Raw genomic sequence first — 20,578 nt, 5'->3', positions numbered from 1 at the left:
AACTTTGGCAATTTGCATCCACTAAAATAAAGATTTTTTTCTACCCACTATTATATTATTTTGGATCTGCCACTGCCTAGACCCGACATCATTTTTTTGGTAAAAGAATTTTGAATTTTAAAATTCTTTTGTGGAGTATTTGGTAATTTGGTTGTCTGATTAAAGTAATGGAGTAAATAAACCAAACATGATCCAAAATATGGGTTAATTAGAAAAAAATGGGTAAATGGGTGGGTTAATTAGCTGGTAATTGAGTTAATTAAGGATGATGACGTCATTGAAGGGTATTTGGGGGTATTAAGTGATTTGTGAGGGGTATTTTATGAATTATTGAAACTTGATGGGCATTTAGTGAATTAAGGCAAAACTCGGGGGTATTTCATGAAATATCCGTTTATTATTTTAATTGTGATTTAAAATATTTAATGGAGAAATTGAGGATTAGTTTTTGCTAAAATATTTTCAGGAAATGAAAAATAAGATTTCTAATTTATTTTTGAATTAAAAAAATTGGGTGCCTCTCTTTTAGTATAGTACGGAGTATATATTTAAATTAAGAAATTTATTGACATGGGTAAATAAGTAATTCGTATTATAATCGATTATTACCACAAGTAATTGGAAGATTTTAGGTAAAATATATACAAAGTATATTAATTATTTTATCAAAAATAATTTTAGGTAAATTATTTTATATTAGTTAACAATTTTATAAAAGAGGTAAATCGGAGCAGCATTGTCAGATATTAATATCTTAAATTATCAATTAGTAAAAATTATTTAAAAAAATGGTAGTATTATATAAGTATTTAGACAAATCCAACAAAATACAACGGAGTAGTACTTGACTATGTTCATCATAAATTATTAATAATCACCAAAAACAGAAAAAGTAGAGGTATGTGTGAATATAATAGCTATAGTGTAAAAATCAAATAGTTGCATCTAAAATATTCAGGAATTACGTAGATAAATTAGATTAGATTACACAAATTTTGCTCATGTTTAAAGAAGTTACATATTTTTTTTAAAGTAGTAGATAATTATCGAATTTAGTTGCTAAATATACTACGTACAAAATAGTATAATCAATAATGGTTATCTCATTTAGCTGCTAAATATACTACGTATAAATAGTACGATCAATAACTTTTTATAATTATCGCATTTAGCTGTTAAAATATTATATAGTACTAATGTAATTTTTTTATAAACTCTTATTCGTATTTGAATGATTTTCTAATTTATTTGTGTTCGAATTATGCAAGTACGAAATACAAATAGTAGACTACTCTTGAATTTTTATAAAAATATACAACGTACTCCGTATAATGGATTAATTTTTTATAAAAAGATAATCTTATATTGGTTTTTTTTATAACAAATATAGAAAATATATATAATTTAAAACTATATTCCCTATGTATAAAATGAAATGTTTTTTTATTTTCAGGAAAAGAGAATCAAATATGTTTTTGAGGTAAATGTTAACAAAATAATTATAGAATCAAGTATTTTATTTTAATTTATTATATATCTATAAGAGAGGTCATTCAATGAGTTGCATTTGTCATCACCACATTGATTTTCTCTCTTTTAATATAATATATATAGATTTTTTTATTTTATTGTTGGTATATAAGAGATATAATATTACATAGTATATAACATTTAATTATGGTGCAAATAGTTAACGTAAAGATCATTCGGGAGCGGAAGTAGGAATATGAAGTATGTCTAATTCAATTAAAAGTATATATTGATTTAACAAAAATGTAAATTGGGTTAGATAATATGTTGGTCCTTGTAAATAAATAAACATACTTCATTTGTTTCAAAATAATTGATACAGTCACATGTCCTAGCAAATAGAGTACTCCGTATGTTTGTTATTTCGTAATAATTATTCATTTTTTTTATTTAATCGAGTAACATATAAAGTAATCTGAATTTTAGTTTTAGGAAAAATAGCAGAGATAGAATAATTTTATGTTTGGTAAATAAGAGATAGAATATTTAACATAGTATATGAATGTTTAAGAATAACAATATATTGGTAATTTAATCTTATTCTATATTTGAAACAATCAGATCTTAATATTCTATTGTAGATTATATTTAAATATTATCTGGATATTCTATATTAGATTGTTAACTATATTCTAACGTATCTAATAATGTAAATCTAATATATATATATAAAGGGGAGTTGTTTGGAGAGATTTTAGAGCGTCCACGTAGGATTGTCCAGTCACATAATTAAATATTAATTTTATTTTTAAATGATAAATAATGAGATAAAATTGAATATAATAGTAGTCAAATACTGATAAAAGATAATAAGGAATAATATTATCAGTAAAAGTATAGGATAATTATTATCCTAATCAATAATACGTTTTTAAGATAAACTTTATAGGTATTTTAGTTTACACTAAAAACTCATTGCTATAATTCCCTATATAAACAAAGCATCGTCACTTCTCATCCATCACCCAAAAAAAAGTTTGAAGCATTCTCAATTGTTTAATTAAGTTCTAAACAAAAATATTAACTATGGGTAAGGGTGGAAATTCTGATGTTCCTGCTTCCGAAAACATGGCCGCATGGCTTCTTGGGGTTAATAACCTCAAAATCCAACCTTACACTCTTTCCGCACTTGATAACGAAGGCCTATTTATGACGGGCTCAAATCCCGTGACAGGATATCGTATGTTGTTATTTTAATACTTTTACCCCATAAAAAAAATAACAAATTATGTATTGATCCGTGCATTGCACGGGCTTAATTCTAGTATATACAAAATTTTAGTTTTTGTACACATAGACACTTGTCAGCTCCAGACTGAGCGCCCTCCCTGCCAAAGAAAAAAGAAAACGATACCAACAAAATAACAAATCATGAAAAACTTGTGCGACTTTCGATCTATGTGTAAATTAGCCGATTTCTTTTGAACAACTTCTTCACTAGTTTCCTTCAAAAAAAAAAAAAAAAAAAAAAACTCTTCACTAGTTTTATTTGTCTTTCAAATAAAAAACCCTTGTCCCCCATTTGTCTCTCACTCTATCACGCACAACGGCAGCCACTACCGGATTCCGGTCACCGGCGACGCGCACGGAGCATCCTAGATCTGGCCACTTTGTCTTCTCAACTTCTCTACAAGTCTACTATTCAAATTTTTCTAAGGTAATCTGCTAAATGTTGTCTTATTTGTTCTAACTAATTAGTAATTGTATTGCGAGTTAATTGAACTCAGAATTTCATATTCAGTTTATCAGATTAAATTTCATATTTTGTTGTTGGTTTTTACTTATTGTAGATTTATTTGTTGTTTAGGGAGTTAGGGTTGAAGTCTTTGAATTTTTAAGAAATATTGTCAATTGAAATTGAAATTGTTGGTACAGAAGAGGATGATTTGTGCTATATTATGTCAAATTAATCAAGTACTGTTGTGATTTCTGAATTGTGATTGTTAAATGTTCATATGTATATTTCTGGGCTATAGCACAGTTTTAGACTTTGAAGTTTGAACACGAAGGGTTTAGAGCTAGTTTTTATGGAATGACCATCTGTCAAAGTCACAAAAATCACCAGCTTGGTTCAAGACCACTCGTTGAGTAAAAATCATTTTCAAAACATGAAAACTCGTCGAGAACAATTGTAAATCATGTTTCCTTTATTGAAATTTGCACTTGTGCACCAAATTATTAATTGTAAGTTGGAATTTTGATCATGGTATTAGTTTCATTATATGTGTTTGAAGACTTTGTACTCACAAGTAATACTTTTTGAATCCGCCTCTGTGCTAAAAAGCCCCTAATGGCCTAAATTATTGAATTAAGCTTCATTTGGAAGTGATTTCAAGTTAACAAATGCAACTGTTTTTTTGTCAAACCCCTCCTTTTCTGACCGCCATATGAATTAGTTTTCTGAATGAACCTTGAATGCTGGTTTAGTCTGTAGTATTATTCGTTTAGAAATCAGTATAATCTGTTTGAATACAAAACTCCATGATTATGGTAAAAAACTTACCCAAGTTTGTTTTATTGCTAATTAATGAAGCTGCTTGAAAGTGTAGCACCACTAGCACTATCCAATGCTAAAGCAGTAAAGCCTATCTGCTTCCCAATAAAATTAATAAATTTCCTGGAGGTGCCTTTGTTTTTTTCCCCTCGAGGCTCTCAATTTCACCGGTTTTTGTTCTCGTTCCCGGCTCTTGACTCTTGAAGTCTTGAGTAAGGTTTTCCAAATTTTATTGAGTACTTCTCTTTCTTTGTTGAGTTTCCTGCAAATGTCTAAAATATATTGGTGGAACTTTTATATGTATGTTGTTTGAGTACATTCTGTTGGCACCAATTCGTCATGTAGTGGATTTTTACTATCTTCTTGAAAGAATGTGTAGACTTGCTTTTAGATTCCTTTTTAGGGCTGGGACTGAGGGTGGGACTGTTGGTAATGTTGGCAGTTTTTATTCTGTTATCTTCTCTGGCTTCCCAGTCCCCGTTCGTAATGTATAACTTGAGCACCATTGTCACAAACAACTTATAGTTTTGAATCTATAGTTTGTTTATATTTTTTCTCCTTTACAGTGTTTCCGTTTGTATGATCAATTGTTTGCCTGTTGCCATTGCTATATGTTACAAGGCAGCCCTGAACATCTTTACTTCTTAAGAAAGACTTTCTTGGGGGTTGAGGCCTTGAGGGGTCTGGCCATGTGGTAACTGGTAAGGGGGAAGTAAATATAGGTTGCTCCTCAGCTAGAGTTGAGAATAAAGCTGGTGTTTGACTAAACTAAGTCTTATTATGAAGCCATGGGAATGCTTCCTTTACCCTTTTGATGCGGCTGCATAGTCCTTTGTATTTAACTGAACTCATTTGTGATGTGAACACAGGTTGAAAGCATCGGTTTTTAAAAAAAAATTCTTTTCGTTTTTAAATTTTTATGGTAAGCAAGTAAGACTTTTTATTGCAATTTATAGTTTCAAACACCCATTTACAATCAAGAGTAAACTGGCGCCACAAACCATCTAAAATAGACCATGGAACAAAACCAGAGAACTCTTAAAACAGCTAGGCTAGCAAGCCTGAGTAACAAACTCAATACATAAAAAACCAGGAAAGAACTCAGTGACAAATGCTGTCAAACCAAGTTTTATCTTGAGCACTTATCCTAGAACTCACAACGGTAACTCTATCTAATATCACTCTTTACATTCTTTACAAAATTATCTACATACATCAAGGGAGTGTTCGGTTTGGTGTAAAACGTTTTCATGTAAAATGATTTTCCCATTTTCGATCATTTTACATTGTTTGGTTTGGCATGGGACGGTTCCAGAAGTCCTTCAAAGGTGGAAAAACCTTTTCCATTTGAAAGGAAGAGAACTACTTTTCTACGTTTCCACCTTTCCTCTTTACCTCACTCTTCCTTCTTCCCATCAATCTTCACACATCTTCTCCCATTTGTCTATGAATTTCTTGTAAGGAACCAAACAAAGGAAAACTAGTTTGAATTGTGTTTTTCCTTTGAAAATGCTTTCCGTGGAAAATCATTTTTAACTTAAAACGTTTTACACCAAACCAAACGGAGCTCAAGTGTCGATCTCATAGGACAGTGTTCCTGGTTTTCCATTGCTGATAAATGACAGCTATGAAGCAAGCTTTAAACACACCTTTCCTGAATAGTGAACACTTGATTCTCCTCACACTTCTGATTAGACCGCTTAGATTCCTGAAACCGTACCTAAAACCAATCCAGTAATCAAAGAAGATGTGGTTCTGAGACTCATCTGCCGTTCCAAGCAGTAGGCACAACTTATCTGTTATCTGAAACGATGCCAAACTGTATCTTTTGTGTTCAACTGCTGCTTGAAGGGTAGCCAGGCAATAGATTTCTTTGGAAATGGCAATTCTTTCCCAGACAAAACTATCCCAGTTGCATCTATCCCGTGTAGGCTTCAGTCCCTCCCCCAACTGAGCAGGAGTAAAAACACTATTCATCTTATCCTTTACAGCACAAATCTGCTCCCAGTACCAACTACAGTGCTCTTTGGTGTATAATCCCACCAGTTTTGTTTTTTCAAGTACACAGAAGTAACCAAAAGCATGTTTTTTTGTCATTTCTGCTTGAATTACCCGAAACTTAATAAAAAGGATAAGTATTTCCAGCCTAGAAAAGGAAGGATTTAATGAAACAATGTTGAATTTGGACCTTCGCTCATGCTTAGTAGTCAACTAGTCATTATAGATTTTACACCAAACTGTTCCCTACAACACTGCATCTACTGATATAAGAGCAAGTATGCAACCATAATTTTGAATCCCTTCGTTTCACTTACCCATAGTATCCGTCTCTTTTTCTCATTTATATTACCGTGGATTAGTGAAATTTGCATATATCTTTTTCAGTGTATTCAACCGGACCATTTCCTGTTTAGCCATTTTTTCTGTAATGTTCTTGCTGAAAAGCAGGTGAATGGTGTAATTGGTTATCTGTCTTTATCTTTCCCTGCAAATTAACTTTTTTTGGGTGTTACTTTCTGCAGACATTTTGAAGCTTCAACTTTCAGCCAATCAATCATCCTGAGCCAGAAGCATGTCAGAGAGCAAGGGAAATCCAACTGTAAACAAGTCAACAGGTTTGCCTCGGAAGCGATTTTACCGAGCCCGAGCGCACAGTAATCCGTTAAGCGATTCTCATTTCCCTGTTCCACTTTCATCCCATCATGTTGACTACTCGCTTCATTTTCCTCAAATTTTCCCTTCTCCCGACCGATCTGGAGATGCTAGGAGGATCGAATTCGCCGACATAGGTTGTGGTTTTGGAGGGCTTCTCATTAGCCTCTCAACTTTGTTCCCCGAAAAGCTAATGATCGGAATGGAGATTAGGGATAAGGTGCAAGAGTATGTAAAGGAACGGATTTTGGGGTTGAGGACAACAAACCCGGGTCAATACCAGAATGTCTCTGTGGTAAGGACCAACTCCATGAAATACATTCCAAACTATTTTGAAAAGGGTCAACTATCAAAGATGTTCTTCTTGTTTCCCGACCCACACTTCAAAGAGAAGAATCATCGCCGAAGAGTAATCAGCCCGTTCTTGCTAGATGAATATGCTTACGTACTCCGAGAAGGAGGGATCATCTACACGATTACAGATGTTGAGGAGTTGGGAGATTGGATGAGGACGTGTCTCAAGAATCATCCCATGTTTGAGGATATCACAGATGAAGAACTTGAAGCAGATCCTGTAGTTAAGCTCTTGGAATCTGCTACTGAGGAAGGGCAGAAGGTTGCCAGAAATGGGGGACTGACTTTTCAAGCCGTGTTCAGACGGATTGCTTTGTCTGGTTAGTCTGTAACTTTGAATGCCCTTTTAGTTTTTAGCAGAATATTGGATCTGAATCAGTTTTGCATCTCTTAGGAGTAGTTCAGTTTATATTGTGCTATTCTGAAAAAAATGAAGGTTCAATTTTGAGGTGTGGGATTTGTTATGCTATTTTGCAAGATTTTGGGTTTTGAATTTATTTTTATTTTACTAGACAGGTTTTGGATTTAAGGTCACAATTATCCTCAGTCCCAGAGGTTACTTCAATTGCAGGTAGTCTATTCTTTGTTAAGAGCTAAGATTGAAGGTAATACAAGTACAGTAGTTGAAATCAATTTTTTGAACCCTAGATTTTTGGGTAGTTCAGTACCATTATTCAGAATTTTACCAGCCAACCGAGGTCAAACTTTTATTGATAACTTTTATCAAGGCTTTTTTTGTTACTCCGTATCCGTATTAGAGCCGGGCTGGCACGAGGGTCGTCAGAGCCAACACGGCCCGAGTCTATTGTAAGTCCGACATGACACCAAAGGCACGCCAATAGGCTATTGCTGTACATAGACATAATTTCTGAAATTTGGCACGAGTAACCGGGTTGGCCCCTACTTATTTTTTCATACGTGGGACGGGTTATACATGAGCCTTACTTATGGAAGACAGACACAAGGCGCCAAGGCGGACGCAAGATGAATTTTCTTGGGCAGTTTCAGACACAATCCGTTGGGGTAGGAGGACATGGGCTTTGTAAGTGGGCTTAAACAGCCCAATACATGCTTAGCTCTACTACGAATAAGGTAATACGAAGTAGTTGAAATCAAATTTTTGAATCTTCATTTTGGGCCGTCTATTTAAAATTTTACCAAGTTAATTGTCGAAGATAACGTAGTTATCTGGAGGATACTCCGTAGAATATAATATGAGATAGAGTTATCTCATATTTGTGAGATAGAAGTCTATACTTAAGAATTCTACGAAAAATTTGATTGACAATAATATAACTCAATTGCTTAATCATAACGGGTTATCATTGGTTTAAATAGGAAAGTATTTCATAACTTTATTAGGTTTAGGACTCTATTAGATTCTTAAAGTAATACAGTTTCCTAAACATACTAGAACCCTAGATTTATTGAGTGTTTTACTTTAAAATACTTGGGCTTCAAGCATACACAATTCAACGGCTTATGGGACCTAGTACTCTTATTTGAGGAATATAAATTAATAAGGCTTCCTTCATTACATAATCATCAATTCTTTCGACCTTTTCCCCCTCACCCAAAACCGTACCCCTTCCAAAACAATGGCCAGACATGAGAGCAGCCATAACAAAGGAGAAAGAAAGAGAACGATTTCTGAAGAAGATTTAAAGAATTACGCCGTGAAAAAGGCTCTGAAATTGGCAAAGAAGTTGAAGACTCGTATTGTTTCAGGCGATTCGAGGTTCGTATGGGTGAAAAAGATCGAAAGAGATGTGACAGAACAAGGAGTTGCGAAGATGTTGGATCAACTCAGTGTTAAATCTGAATTGAAGAGGCGCCAGAAATTGATGACTGAGTTTGAAAAGGGGAAGAAGAACAGAGAAAAGAGAGCGCTAGAGAAGGCGCGTAGAGAAGAAGAATTACTTTTACTGCAAAGAGAACGAACTAGTGATGAAACCGATGTCTTAGAGAAGAAAGAGACAGAGTTCCGATGCAGAGAAGAAGAATTACTTTTATTGCAAAGAGAACGCTCTATGACCCAAGCCGATGTCTTAGAGAAGAAAGAGACAGAGTTTGGCTTTGAACAGAATACGGTTAGGGAAGAAGAATTGCTTTTTTTGCAAAGAGAACGCGCTATGGATGAAGCCGATGACTTAGAGAAGAAAGAGGTAGAGTTTCGCTTAGAACAGGTTAAGTCTAGGATTCGGTTTCTATCCATGGAAGAAGGTGACGTGGTATTAGGTTCTGGTTCTGAAGTTAATCTGGATTCACAGGTATATGGCCTAAGAAAACCGAAGTTCTTGAACCGTTTTCATACAGGTTATGAATGGAACAAGTATAACAGAACACATTATGATTATGATAACCCACCTCCCAAATATGTATTAGGGTACAAATTCATCATCTTTTACCCTGATCTTATTGATAAATCCAAGATTCCAAGGCATGTTTTTGAGAAAGATGGGGATTCTACCGATACTTGTATTATTAGGTTTGAAGCTGGCCCTCCTTATCAAGACATTGGTTTTCGGATTGTGCTTAAAGATTTGGAGGTTTCACATAAGAAAGGTTTCAGATGCACCTTTGAAGGTGGCATATTACGTTTGTATTTTAACTTTAAGAGGTATGGTTATCGACGATGAATGTTCAGACTAACTTCACCAACATGATCCTTTGTTTAACAAAATTTGTAATTTGTTTACTACTTAAGAACAACTTAGTGTTTTTTTTTGGGGCCTTTTTTTGCTGCAATAGTGCAACACTCGGCTTTAATTTGCTGCTTTGAATATGTAAGAACCTGGTTTTAGAAGCTAGAAAATAAAACAGGGTTTTGATCCATTTGACTCATTGAATGTGTGGGAAAAACATTAGCTTATGTAGCTTAGTGGATGGTGTTCTTGATTTAATTAGAGTTGGTGGTTATTTTTCTTTCAATCTGATGCTCTAAAAGTCACCAATAAAACTGTAATTTTTTTTATAGAAATCACTAGCAATTTAGGGAAAGCGTGCAAAAAAAGATTATACAAGAGTCACAGGATATCCTGCAACCCAGCAAATCTTCTAAATGACATTGCGATTAGGGTGGACTCCAATTGGGCTAACGCTGAGATTTTTTTAAGATGACATCTTAGTTTAATTTCAGAATACGATTACAATTATGTTTTGTTGTTGTTGTTGTTGTTACTAAGACAGACTACATGTCACTAATGATTGAAGAAGAAATGGGACCTTATGATGATACTACCTCCCCATAAGGAAGTGAATGCCAAATTTCGTCCCTCACAATGCACACATGAGGTTTCTCACATGGCCATGGGCCAGATTGGGTCGGGCTTCAGGTCGGGTCGGGCTTTGGGCCGGGCCAGATTGGGTTGGGATTGTATCGTGTCGGACCGAGCCAAATTGTGCAGTCAAGCAGATCGCCCAAATTGTGCAGTCTAATTTTGACGAAAAACGAAGAACATATGGCATTTTGATCGAATACAGAGAATTGTGCAGTCAAGCAGATCGCCCGATTGGGCCCGATCGGAAAGAAAATTCTTTTACTATTTTCCAAGAAACTAAGGAAAGCGCCTAATACCAATCAAACTCATGCTCTAAATAGCTAAGTGAACAAACCCCTACTAATTGCAAAACAACTAATAACATGTTAAGCAGAGACTTTTCTTTCATATCATACATAACGGTAAGCAATGCTATGAAGGTTGGCCATTTGGACCATCATAATAACTCAAATCATCCAGCATAGTAAACAATTCCCAATAACTTGTGAATATTGCCCTAAAAAATGTCGGAACAACCAATTGTTAGTCAGTGTCCTCAAAAACTTACCTTGCACTGTCTACTTCATTGACAAAATCATGTGTGGTGCATCGATTTTTTTTTTTGTTTTTTTTTTGTTATAATAACACTTTTGTTATAATCCCGTCTTCATGTCTAAACTCATGTTCATACTCTCCCTACACGGAAATGTCTTTTCTTCATTTCTTATTTGTAAATAATTGTTTACGAGTAATTAATTAATAATACTCTCTAAATAAATTTTTAAACATACATTTTAATATGCAACTTTCGTCTTACAACGTATTACATATTTTGTATGTCTAATATGTTAATTTTACCAAAATAATAAGAAAATAAATAATTAATCTAGTTAGAACTAAGATTTTAGAAATAAGAAACTATTGTAAACTCTATCATTAGCTTCATAAACTCTTAACGCTTGTAATTATTTACGCTAACCATTTACGCATGGGCTTCTTTCATAGCATACTTAAAGCGCTTAAAGAGTTTTGGTCTACGAATTTCTATAACGTATTTATCAATTAGAAGTTTGGGTACCCTCTCAATTACACGGATTATATTGGAAGGTTATTATCTCTTGGAAGTTCAAAGGCACAAACAATACAAATAGTACACCTTCTTAGGCACAGTCGAATTTACTAATATCAATTAATCATACAACTTGATAGCAGTCAATTATAAACTCTAACACATTTATCTAAACTCTTAACTCTAATACATTTATCTAACTATTAATACAATGCTTTAACCCTAACATATTTATCTAAATTCTTAATACAAGGCTTTCATACTTTCATAGCGTACACATCCGTCAATTGAGCTATAAAGTTGTCCCAATTCGACCACAACATTAATTGATATTGCCCAGTGTAATACACTACAGAATATCCCTTAAAATAGCCTTGAGATTGAGATCGGACGGCGGAACAAAAGCCCCTGCGGTATCCTCAAAGTTTTTTCTCGATTCCTCTATTTCACGCATAAATTTCTCTGGCGTAGAGCAGCGCTCTTTACCGATTACAAAACTTTCCCTACTTGATGGAATGAAAAGTTAATTCTAAATTCTCCATTTTTAAAATCATCAGGAATGTATTCCCCTCTAATGTAATTCATCCCTTCTTCAGAGACAGAAAAATTTCATCTTATCCCAAGGCTCAAAAAAATTCCAATAACAATCTGAAAACAAGCCCCAAAACTACCAAAATCAATAGTCACAATAAATTTTTTATTTACGAGTAATTAATAATACTACGTAAACAACTTTATAAACATTCGTGCGTTGATTCTAAGCTAGTTATGACTAATTTACTACAGGAGTACATATCTATGTCTATTTCCATGGACATGCATCATATATATATATGCACACGGAGTATCAATTATGGGCATTTCTCTTTTTATCTTACCAAAATTTTTTTAAATTTTTTTAAGAATCAAACACACAAAAATCTATAATAAAATCAGAAAAATCTAATAAACTCACCAATGTGAAAATTCAATCAAACAAATATCCTCTGTAATAAAAATTCTTCCACAATTATTTTGATGTCTACTTTTTGAAACTCTGCGAATAATTTTTTCTATATAACATAATTTTAGTTTTCAATATATCTAATACTAGTCTTATACTTTCTCTGTTCTTTTTTGAATGACACAATTATTTAATCACGTTTTTCAATGCTCGATTAATATCTTCTATCATGGATAAGAAAAAATTATATAAAGTTGATATTTAAAAAATATTTATTGACAAGAATCTAATAAGAACCCACACGACTATGTTTTTTCTTATTTATAGATAACAAAAGGATTCAAATGAGTTTGTGTGAAGTGTCAAAAACCCAATTGTGGTCATGTAATAGAAACGGAGGAAGTATATATTAGAAGTATTATTGAAATTATTCATTTTACACGAATAAAATATTATTTGTAATTTTTAAAGGTATAAATATTATTTGTTTTTTTTGGATATCGATATTCACCACGTACTCCCTCCGTTTATTTTTGTTCTTTACGTTTGGCCTTTTACACGTTTATTAACGAATAATTAATGTGTATTGAGATTCCTAGAAAAGTGTGAGAGATCAAAAGACCCAATGAATTTAATTGGTTAAAATAATTAGGACAAATTGTTTTTTACCACCTACAAAAATCGATTTTTTTTTACTACTTAAAAATTTAAAACTTGTATTTTATCACCTAAAAAAATATATTAAAACTTACTTTTTTACCACCTGAAAATGAAAAAATAGATAAAACCTCTAAGTATGGCTACCTAATTCCATTTTTCTCCAATTATTTACACTCCTTGTGTGATTTTCTTTAACTTTTTCACCATTCTCTCTTTACTTCCATTAAATTTTATCAATTTTGTAAATTGATGGTGGTGAAAAATTATGTAAATTAATGGAAGATAAGGAAGCGGGGGAAGGGAAGAGAGTTAAATACATGAAATCGTGGAAGAATAAAACATATCAGAAGTATTATAGTTATTAATTGTGGCTCCCCATATAACATTTTCATCAATTTTTCCATTTTTCATGTGGTAAAATACAAGTTTTAGATTTTTTTAAGTGGTAAAATACAAGTTTTAGTTTTTTGGGTGGTAAAAAATAAATTTTCGATTTTTTTAGATGGTAAAAAATAATTTATCCAAATAATTATTTGTAACAAATTTTGATAGATTATTAAAGCATTTATGTGATAACGTAAAAGGAAAGGTAAAGAACATTTTGATACACTAAAAAAGGAAAACGTAAAGAAGAAAAAGAAACTGATAAAGTATTATTTTATTTCCATAAAATCTTACATGTATATTTCGTGGCAATTTGTTTCCTATTTTAGCTAGCTTGGGGCAATTGCGCAATTAGGTTCCTACTTGGAGTTGGCTTCTCGAAAACTGATTACCAAAACATATTCTTGACTTATATGGTCCAAACCCTCATACTATAAATATAAGATCGAGCACAAACAAAACCCATTATAATTTTCTTTATTATACAAAACAAAAAGTGCCTGAGATTGATCGAGAGAAAGAGATATCGATCTATCGATCGGAGTTTAAGCAAGTTTATCAATGGCAGTTTATGACAATATCTTGAAGAAGATACATGAATACAACCGCAACAATTCGACGGCGGCTTCGGATGTCGTTCGAGACGGAGAGAAATTCGAATCAATAATAATGGATGAGTTACTCAATCTGGAAATCCCATTCAGCGGAGAAGAAGGGTTAGGGAAGTACCTTGATTTACACGAGTTTTACAACGTGTTTATTAATTCGAAGTTTGGGTACCCTCTCGATTACACGGATTATATTGATTACATCGAAGGGGTGTTTGAGTATTTGGTAGGGTTCTTGGATCGAACAGAGCCTTTAATGTTATTGGACAGAGTTTTTAAGAATTTAGAGGCAGAATTCGAGAATCAATGGAAGAAACGGCCAAGAACAACGACGATTTATGATGTGATCGAGAATTTTGATGAGTGTAACACAGTGGAGAGTTTGATTGAGTTAGGATCAGTGAAGCTTAGAGAATGCTTGGAGGTTTTAGGGCTTAAATCTGGTGGTACCGTTCTCCAAAAGGCAGCGAGGGTTTTCTTAGCCAAGAACACCCCTGTAAACAAACTAGAAAGAAAACACTTCAAGAAGAGAACAGAAGATAAAGCAACCGTTCTCTTAGAAGTCAAAGTGAAGAAGTTATGTGAGATTTTGAAAGAAACTCTTGATCGAACTCGACAACATGTTAAGAATAGGTTAGCAATGACTGCTAAAGAGTTAGCTGACGACGACCGCGAAGCTGATGATGTTCTTGACTTAGAAGAAATCGATGGAGAAGAAGATGATGATGATGACAACAAGGTTGTTAATGTTAATAAAAAGTTGTCGATGCCGTACTGGTTGTACAAGTTTCATGGACTCGATCAAGAATTCAAGTGCCAGATTTGTGGGGACTGTACTTATAAGGGTAGAAGGTCTTTTGAAAACCACTTCTGGGAAAAACAACATGAATATGGAATGCGTTGTTTAGGAATACCGAACTCTAAGATGTTTTACGAGATTACTGAGATCGATGAAGCGAAAGAGTTGTGGGAGTCGATTCGATTGAGAGAGGGGTTGACTCAATGGTGTCCTGAAACAGATGAGGAATGTGAAGATGGTGATGGTAATATTTATACTAAGAAGACTTACATGGATCTTGTTAGGCAGGGCTTAATTTGATATTATTACCTTCATTGATTAATAGGTTAATTAGTCTTGTGTTGATTTCAGTAGCTTGTGTCTGGATTTTGACTTTTGTAATTACAAATTACTGATTTGTTTCATAAATAAAAGAACTAGAATTCCTGATTCCAATTTGGAGTAGCATACGGTTTCGATCTGTCAAATAATCTGATTTTAGTGTAAACAAATTATAAGTATTACAAATACTACAAATTCTTAGGCAATCCTTGATCTCTAACTTGACTACTCGAGCATTGCCTGTAAATTAAGCTAAGTGAAGAACACCAGCACCAGCAATGTCAAAGTAGTCTTACGGGAAATGTATTTTCCGTGATCTTTTCATTGATCTTGCATAATAATATATTATATATACAACGTGATAGTATAACCATTAGCATAATTCTAGGCTTAATTACATGAGCTAATTGACTATAACCAAGGAATTAAATATTTACTTGTTAAATATAAAAGATTATACTAATATGTGCATTGACTATTTCCATAGTCTATCGTTACAATCATATAGCATTTGAAGGTAAGACATGTAATTCAACATTATATATAGGCCACTGATTCCATCCAAACAAACAGATCAATGATACCTGATCAAGGTGAGCCCGGCCCGCCCGAAATATTTGCGGGTTTGGGCAGAATTTTCCGGCCCGGTTTCCGGGTCTGGCCCGAAAATTTAATTTTTTTGGGCGGGTTTGGGAAACACAAAAATACACTTTTTACTTATAACGGGGTTGGGCACAATTTTAAGTCCCCAAAGCCCGGCATTTTAGGCCCGAAAATAACGGGGTTGGGCACAATTTTTTGGCACAAATCTTGGCTTGGCCCGACATAGCTGGCTGATTTTTATGCCCAGACCCAACCCAAACCCGACTCGGCCCGTCATTTGATCAGGTCTATAATATCTCTGGACCAATGGACTACAACAAGCAGAGTACTCAAAATTTAGTGATATAAAATAGCAGCTACGTTACCATTTTGTTTGACGTAATTATCCTTGTTTCATTGTTGCTGCTGCTATTCCTTATTTTAACATTATGATTTGCTATTGTTTTTGGCATTCTTGGAACTTTTATGTTCCACTGTGGTTTTGTAGTTTCTGAATTGTTATTTGAATATATTGACACCACTTGAAGATTGAACATAGTTTTAAATGCTTGATTTATACTATATAGATTTAGTAGTTGGCATTTGCTGCTTCTTGTTCATTATTGATTAATTGATCACAGACAAGTATGCTAGGGAAGTAACCACATAAAAAAGGGGTAAAAAACAGGCATGGATCAAATTACTAGTCATAGACTGAATAAAAAACATGGAAGAAAGAAAACAGAAACAGATCAAGGATTCAGATAACAAGGCCTTCAATAAAATTACTAATCAAATTACTAAAACGATAAGGCTAATTAAATTACTAAACGGCAACTTTTGTGTAAGACCGCCTTACCGGAAAGACCACTTTGGTTGCTTAACTAGTTGGTTCAATTTCTTAACTAATTAGTTACATTACTTAATTAATTGATTCAATTGCTTAACTAATTAATTCCTTTGCTTAACTAATTGGTTTCAGTACTTAACTAATTAGTTCAAGTGCTTAACTAATTGGTTTCATTGCTTAACTTATATGATACCAAAGTGGTCTTTTGTGTAAGACCGCCTTATAGAAAAGTTTGTAATTACTAAAACCTTACCAACCTGTTTAGCTTTGGGAAAAAAAATTTGCAGAGAAAATAAAATACTCAAATTAGCTTAAAAGTTATCCTTCAAAACTACAACTTGGGAATCCTAAGAAACCAAAACATTAAAGCATGGAAATAATCCAAAAAAACATCCCGAAAAAAACATTGTTCGGATATCTAATTAAGACTACAAAATGCAAGTACTGAAAACTCCCATATCGATCAATGCTAGCTTCTCTAGAAACCTGGCCTGAAGAGTCTGCTCCCCAACTTTGGATTCGTCAAAGGAACCTGACCTGACACAAATCAGCTTGGCTGAGTACGCACTTAAATAACATGCAAGACAAACAAATTAAACAACCAATTATCTAGGCTCCGTTTGGTAGGGCGTAAAACGTTTTCATGGAAAACGATTTTCCCTTTTTTAATCATTTTACGTGTTTGGTTGGGTAAGGGATGGAAAACAATTTTCCATTAGGAGGGAAACCACTTTTTCTTCTTTCCTTCTTACCCCCCTCTCTTTTCTTCCACTCAATCTTCACCATCTTCTCCCATTTTCCTTTAAGTTACCAAACGAAGGAAAACTAGTTTGGAATTGTGTTTTCCCTTGAAAAATGTTTTCTGTATTTTACAATGAAAACGTTTTACGCCTTACCAAACGGAGCCCTAGTCACATACAAAATCAGTAGCAATCACAAGTAATTTTAAGCATAAACCAAACAATTTGCATACATCATTAGGTAATTAAGATGTTAATTAATACCTGCCGCCAACATGCTTGAAGAAAACAAAAGTTGCCAACGGATCGAATGTCAATCAAAACCTAAAAGTACTCAATTCACACGCAAGGTATCCATTTTTGCAGTCATATCTTGATGCTCTTATATACTCAGCTTTGAACATAATCTCACAAGTTGAAGATCGAGCTCCTTGGAAGCTTTTACAAGTCGGTGAAGAATTTACATTTCATTCCATAGTTTAGCTTCTTTAGTTACACGATTCGAACGAAGATTAATGTGAAGCTCTTCCAAAACAGTTGCATTACTTAAAATGTAAGCTACCAACTTGAGTTCATAATCAGTCCCATTAAGTGTCCTCATTTTGATTGTCTGGAGCTTCCTTACTAAACAATCTGGCACAGAATCTGGTGCAGACCACCACAGGTTCTCCATTCGAAGATCATTTCCCATTTCCATGTTCACTTCAAGATGTTTTAATTTTGGAAAGTGTTGCATACAAACTAACAAATCCTTCCACCCAATTAAACCAATATTTTTCAATGTCGCTTTAAGAAGAGTTTGTAGGAGATATGACTAATAGTAGATGAAATTAGAATGGCTTATCTGAACTTATGTCGTGGCGTGACACCAATCACTGCCCTAAAGTTGAATTTGCCCCGCTACACACACGCGGACTCATGGCAATCAACCCCTATGGTTACACGACTCCTCATTTCCGGTGTGGACGGATACGAAGATTGAGAACACCCTTAAGCAATGTCCAGAACAATGGTCGATTTTGTGTTTGTATTTTTGGAGAAGATGAATAAGGATTTCTTTTCTGTGTCTCTGGAGGAAGAATCAATAGCCTTTAAATATGCCGAAAAGATCAACAAGAATAGAAGGTTATTAATTGGTCATCAATTAGTCCATAAATGAAGGAAGTAATTAAGGTAATAACGGTCAACAAATCAATTAGTTGACATTACACAATCAATTCAATAATTACGCTCCAAAATTGATGATTCATAGTAGGAAAAACCACATTATATTTACGGAAACTTTAATTCTTTTGAAGCAACATAATTTGGAGTTTTTCAACATAGACCGACATGAGTAAAACTCCAACAGAGTTAAGTTGGGAAAGATTGGCTGGTTCACTTGATTTGTAGGATTAAAGTAACTGTATATATTAGTTCTTTTGTCTACCAATAATTTAAGCTGACTAACATTAGACATTCCACCTACAAACTTGGACATCTGGTGTATATAATCTTCCTGTTCGACCATCAAATGTGGTTCATATTCCCAATATGGATTCAAGGTCAAATCAAGAGATGAAAAGAGCAATGCAGTTGGATTTTGGAGCAAATAATAACATGAAAGGGATCAGATATCTTGAGGTACATAGGGTTTCCAACAAATGACAAGACCTACATAGGGTTTCCAACCAAGGATAGACTTCCCTAATACGGGACAAAGTAAGCTTTTTTAAATTAGGAAGTCGGATTTCAAAATTGAACTCAAACTTAAGCTCAGCACTCAATTCCAAACTTACCAGTGATTGAGTTTTAAACACAAAGGCAGGTACTACAAGAAACTTATCTTCAAATATTCGGCCTACAATAGTAATTTCCTCCACATTTCGGCGACAAACTTGATGAAAGCATGATTCTGCTACTCCAGGTTCACAAAAGTAATCCAGGTAATAATGCAACCAGATCAGTAGCGGATCCAGAAATTGAAATTTTAACTATATAAAAAAAATAAAAATAAAATTCAAGTGGGGTCAAGGACCCCACTGAGGGCACCGTGGCTCCGCCACTGAACCAGATATAAAAAACCCGGAGTTTTGTACAGGTCAGCTTTGGTAACATGTTGCGGATCGCATTTGTCAATGTTTCGTCGTCCCCTTCGTAGTCTGATAAGTCGAAGCGGGTAACACCTGTCCAAAGGTGGCGCCACCGGTGAGATAAGACGGAGGTTGCGACGGCGCTATCCATTTGAAGGCGAGATAGAATATCGTCTGGAAGTGAGCTCAACCGATCTCCATCTTCTAAATCCTTGTTCAACCTCTTGCTTCGTCGTTGTTTGACATTGTTAGCACTTCCTTTTTTGGTTCCACCCATTTTTCTCTCACTAAGGAAAGTATTAAGGTCACAAGCCTATATATATGGTAAAATTTCTTTGGAATAAGTATACTTTTCGAGTAGTTAGTGAATTCTGATTTAAAATTCAAAGTCCAAACTAGTGACTCTTTGTATTATTGGTTCACTCATACGAAGTAATCCGTACTCCCTGATGTGAAAAGTATTTAATTAATTATACAAAGTACACTATGTCACTATGTCTATGTGTAGAGAGAAATACGGAGTACTTATGTAAAATAATGGATTAACTGAACAGGTACAACGTACTTCGAGTTTTGAACAATGGGAAAATGAGCTGATGAATTGAACGTACATAGATGAAAAACATGGAATGGAAAAGGAGCATATTTAAATTTGATTAAATGCAGTGAAAAAAACATATTTGTGTTGAACTGAACTTATCTGAACTTAACTGAACTTATTTTGTATGAAATAAGTCAAAATAAGTTGAACAGAATGGCGCCTAACATAGCAGCTATAATACCATTTTAGTGACGCATCTACATTCCACTTCATGGAGGTAGGGGGTGGTGGACGTACTCCATAGAGGTTGTTGTGTTATGTTTCGACAACCAACCTTGATTAGGGATGATACATTCCATAGGAGGCAGGACAGGTTGAGAAGGATATCTTGAGTAGAGTACAGGAAGGGGTCCCCCCCCGGCCTTTGATCCACCAACTTAGTCTAAATGAGGATCATATCATTTCTTGAAGGTGAACATGGGTGGAGGCTGTACGTGTTGGCAAAGATTCTGGAGTTCCTTTCTTTCCATATTGTCCACAATATAATGGAGAATGATCGAGGCAGCCCACATGCACTTTTTTCAAGGAGATGTCCATTGTTCAAACATCGATCGCACTCAATGTGAATGGCGGGGACCAAGAGATTAAGCAGGGCCGACTCCGACAATTTAGAGACCCTGTGCTAAAATATAAATATTGTGGCCCGGTGCTGGAGATCC

The 20,578-nt window shown here is 34.3% G+C and overlaps 3 protein-coding genes across 3 annotated transcripts; all 3 read left to right on the top strand.

Annotated features, from left to right (window-relative positions):
• The first annotated feature begins 2,971 nt into the window (after positions 1-2,971).
• LOC110781766 (tRNA (guanine-N(7)-)-methyltransferase) lies at positions 2,972-7,570 on the top strand. Its single transcript, XM_021985816.2, has 2 exons — positions 2,972-3,187; positions 6,547-7,570. Exon 2 carries the CDS (start codon positions 6,597-6,599, stop codon positions 7,353-7,355), a length of 759 nt encoding a protein of 252 aa, XP_021841508.1. The 5' UTR covers positions 2,972-3,187; positions 6,547-6,596; the 3' UTR covers positions 7,356-7,570.
• Positions 7,571-8,628: 1,058 nt separating this feature from the next.
• LOC130463694 (splicing factor Cactin-like) lies at positions 8,629-9,669 on the top strand. The gene has a single exon (XM_056832903.1). It carries the CDS (start codon positions 8,629-8,631, stop codon positions 9,667-9,669), a length of 1,041 nt encoding a protein of 346 aa, XP_056688881.1.
• A 4,238-nt stretch (positions 9,670-13,907) lies between these two features.
• Positions 13,908-15,053, top strand: LOC110781266 (splicing factor SF3a60 homolog). The gene has a single exon (XM_021985488.2). It carries the CDS (start codon positions 13,908-13,910, stop codon positions 15,051-15,053), a length of 1,146 nt encoding a protein of 381 aa, XP_021841180.2.
• The last annotated feature ends 5,525 nt before the right edge of the window (positions 15,054-20,578 follow it).

The sequence above is a fragment of the Spinacia oleracea genome, chromosome 6, assembly GCF_020520425.1.
Source record: "Spinacia oleracea cultivar Varoflay chromosome 6, BTI_SOV_V1, whole genome shotgun sequence".
Lineage (NCBI taxonomy): Eukaryota > Viridiplantae > Streptophyta > Magnoliopsida > Caryophyllales > Amaranthaceae > Spinacia > Spinacia oleracea.
The sequence above is the reverse complement of the archived record's forward strand: the minus strand, read 5'-3'. Positions and strand labels throughout refer to the sequence as shown.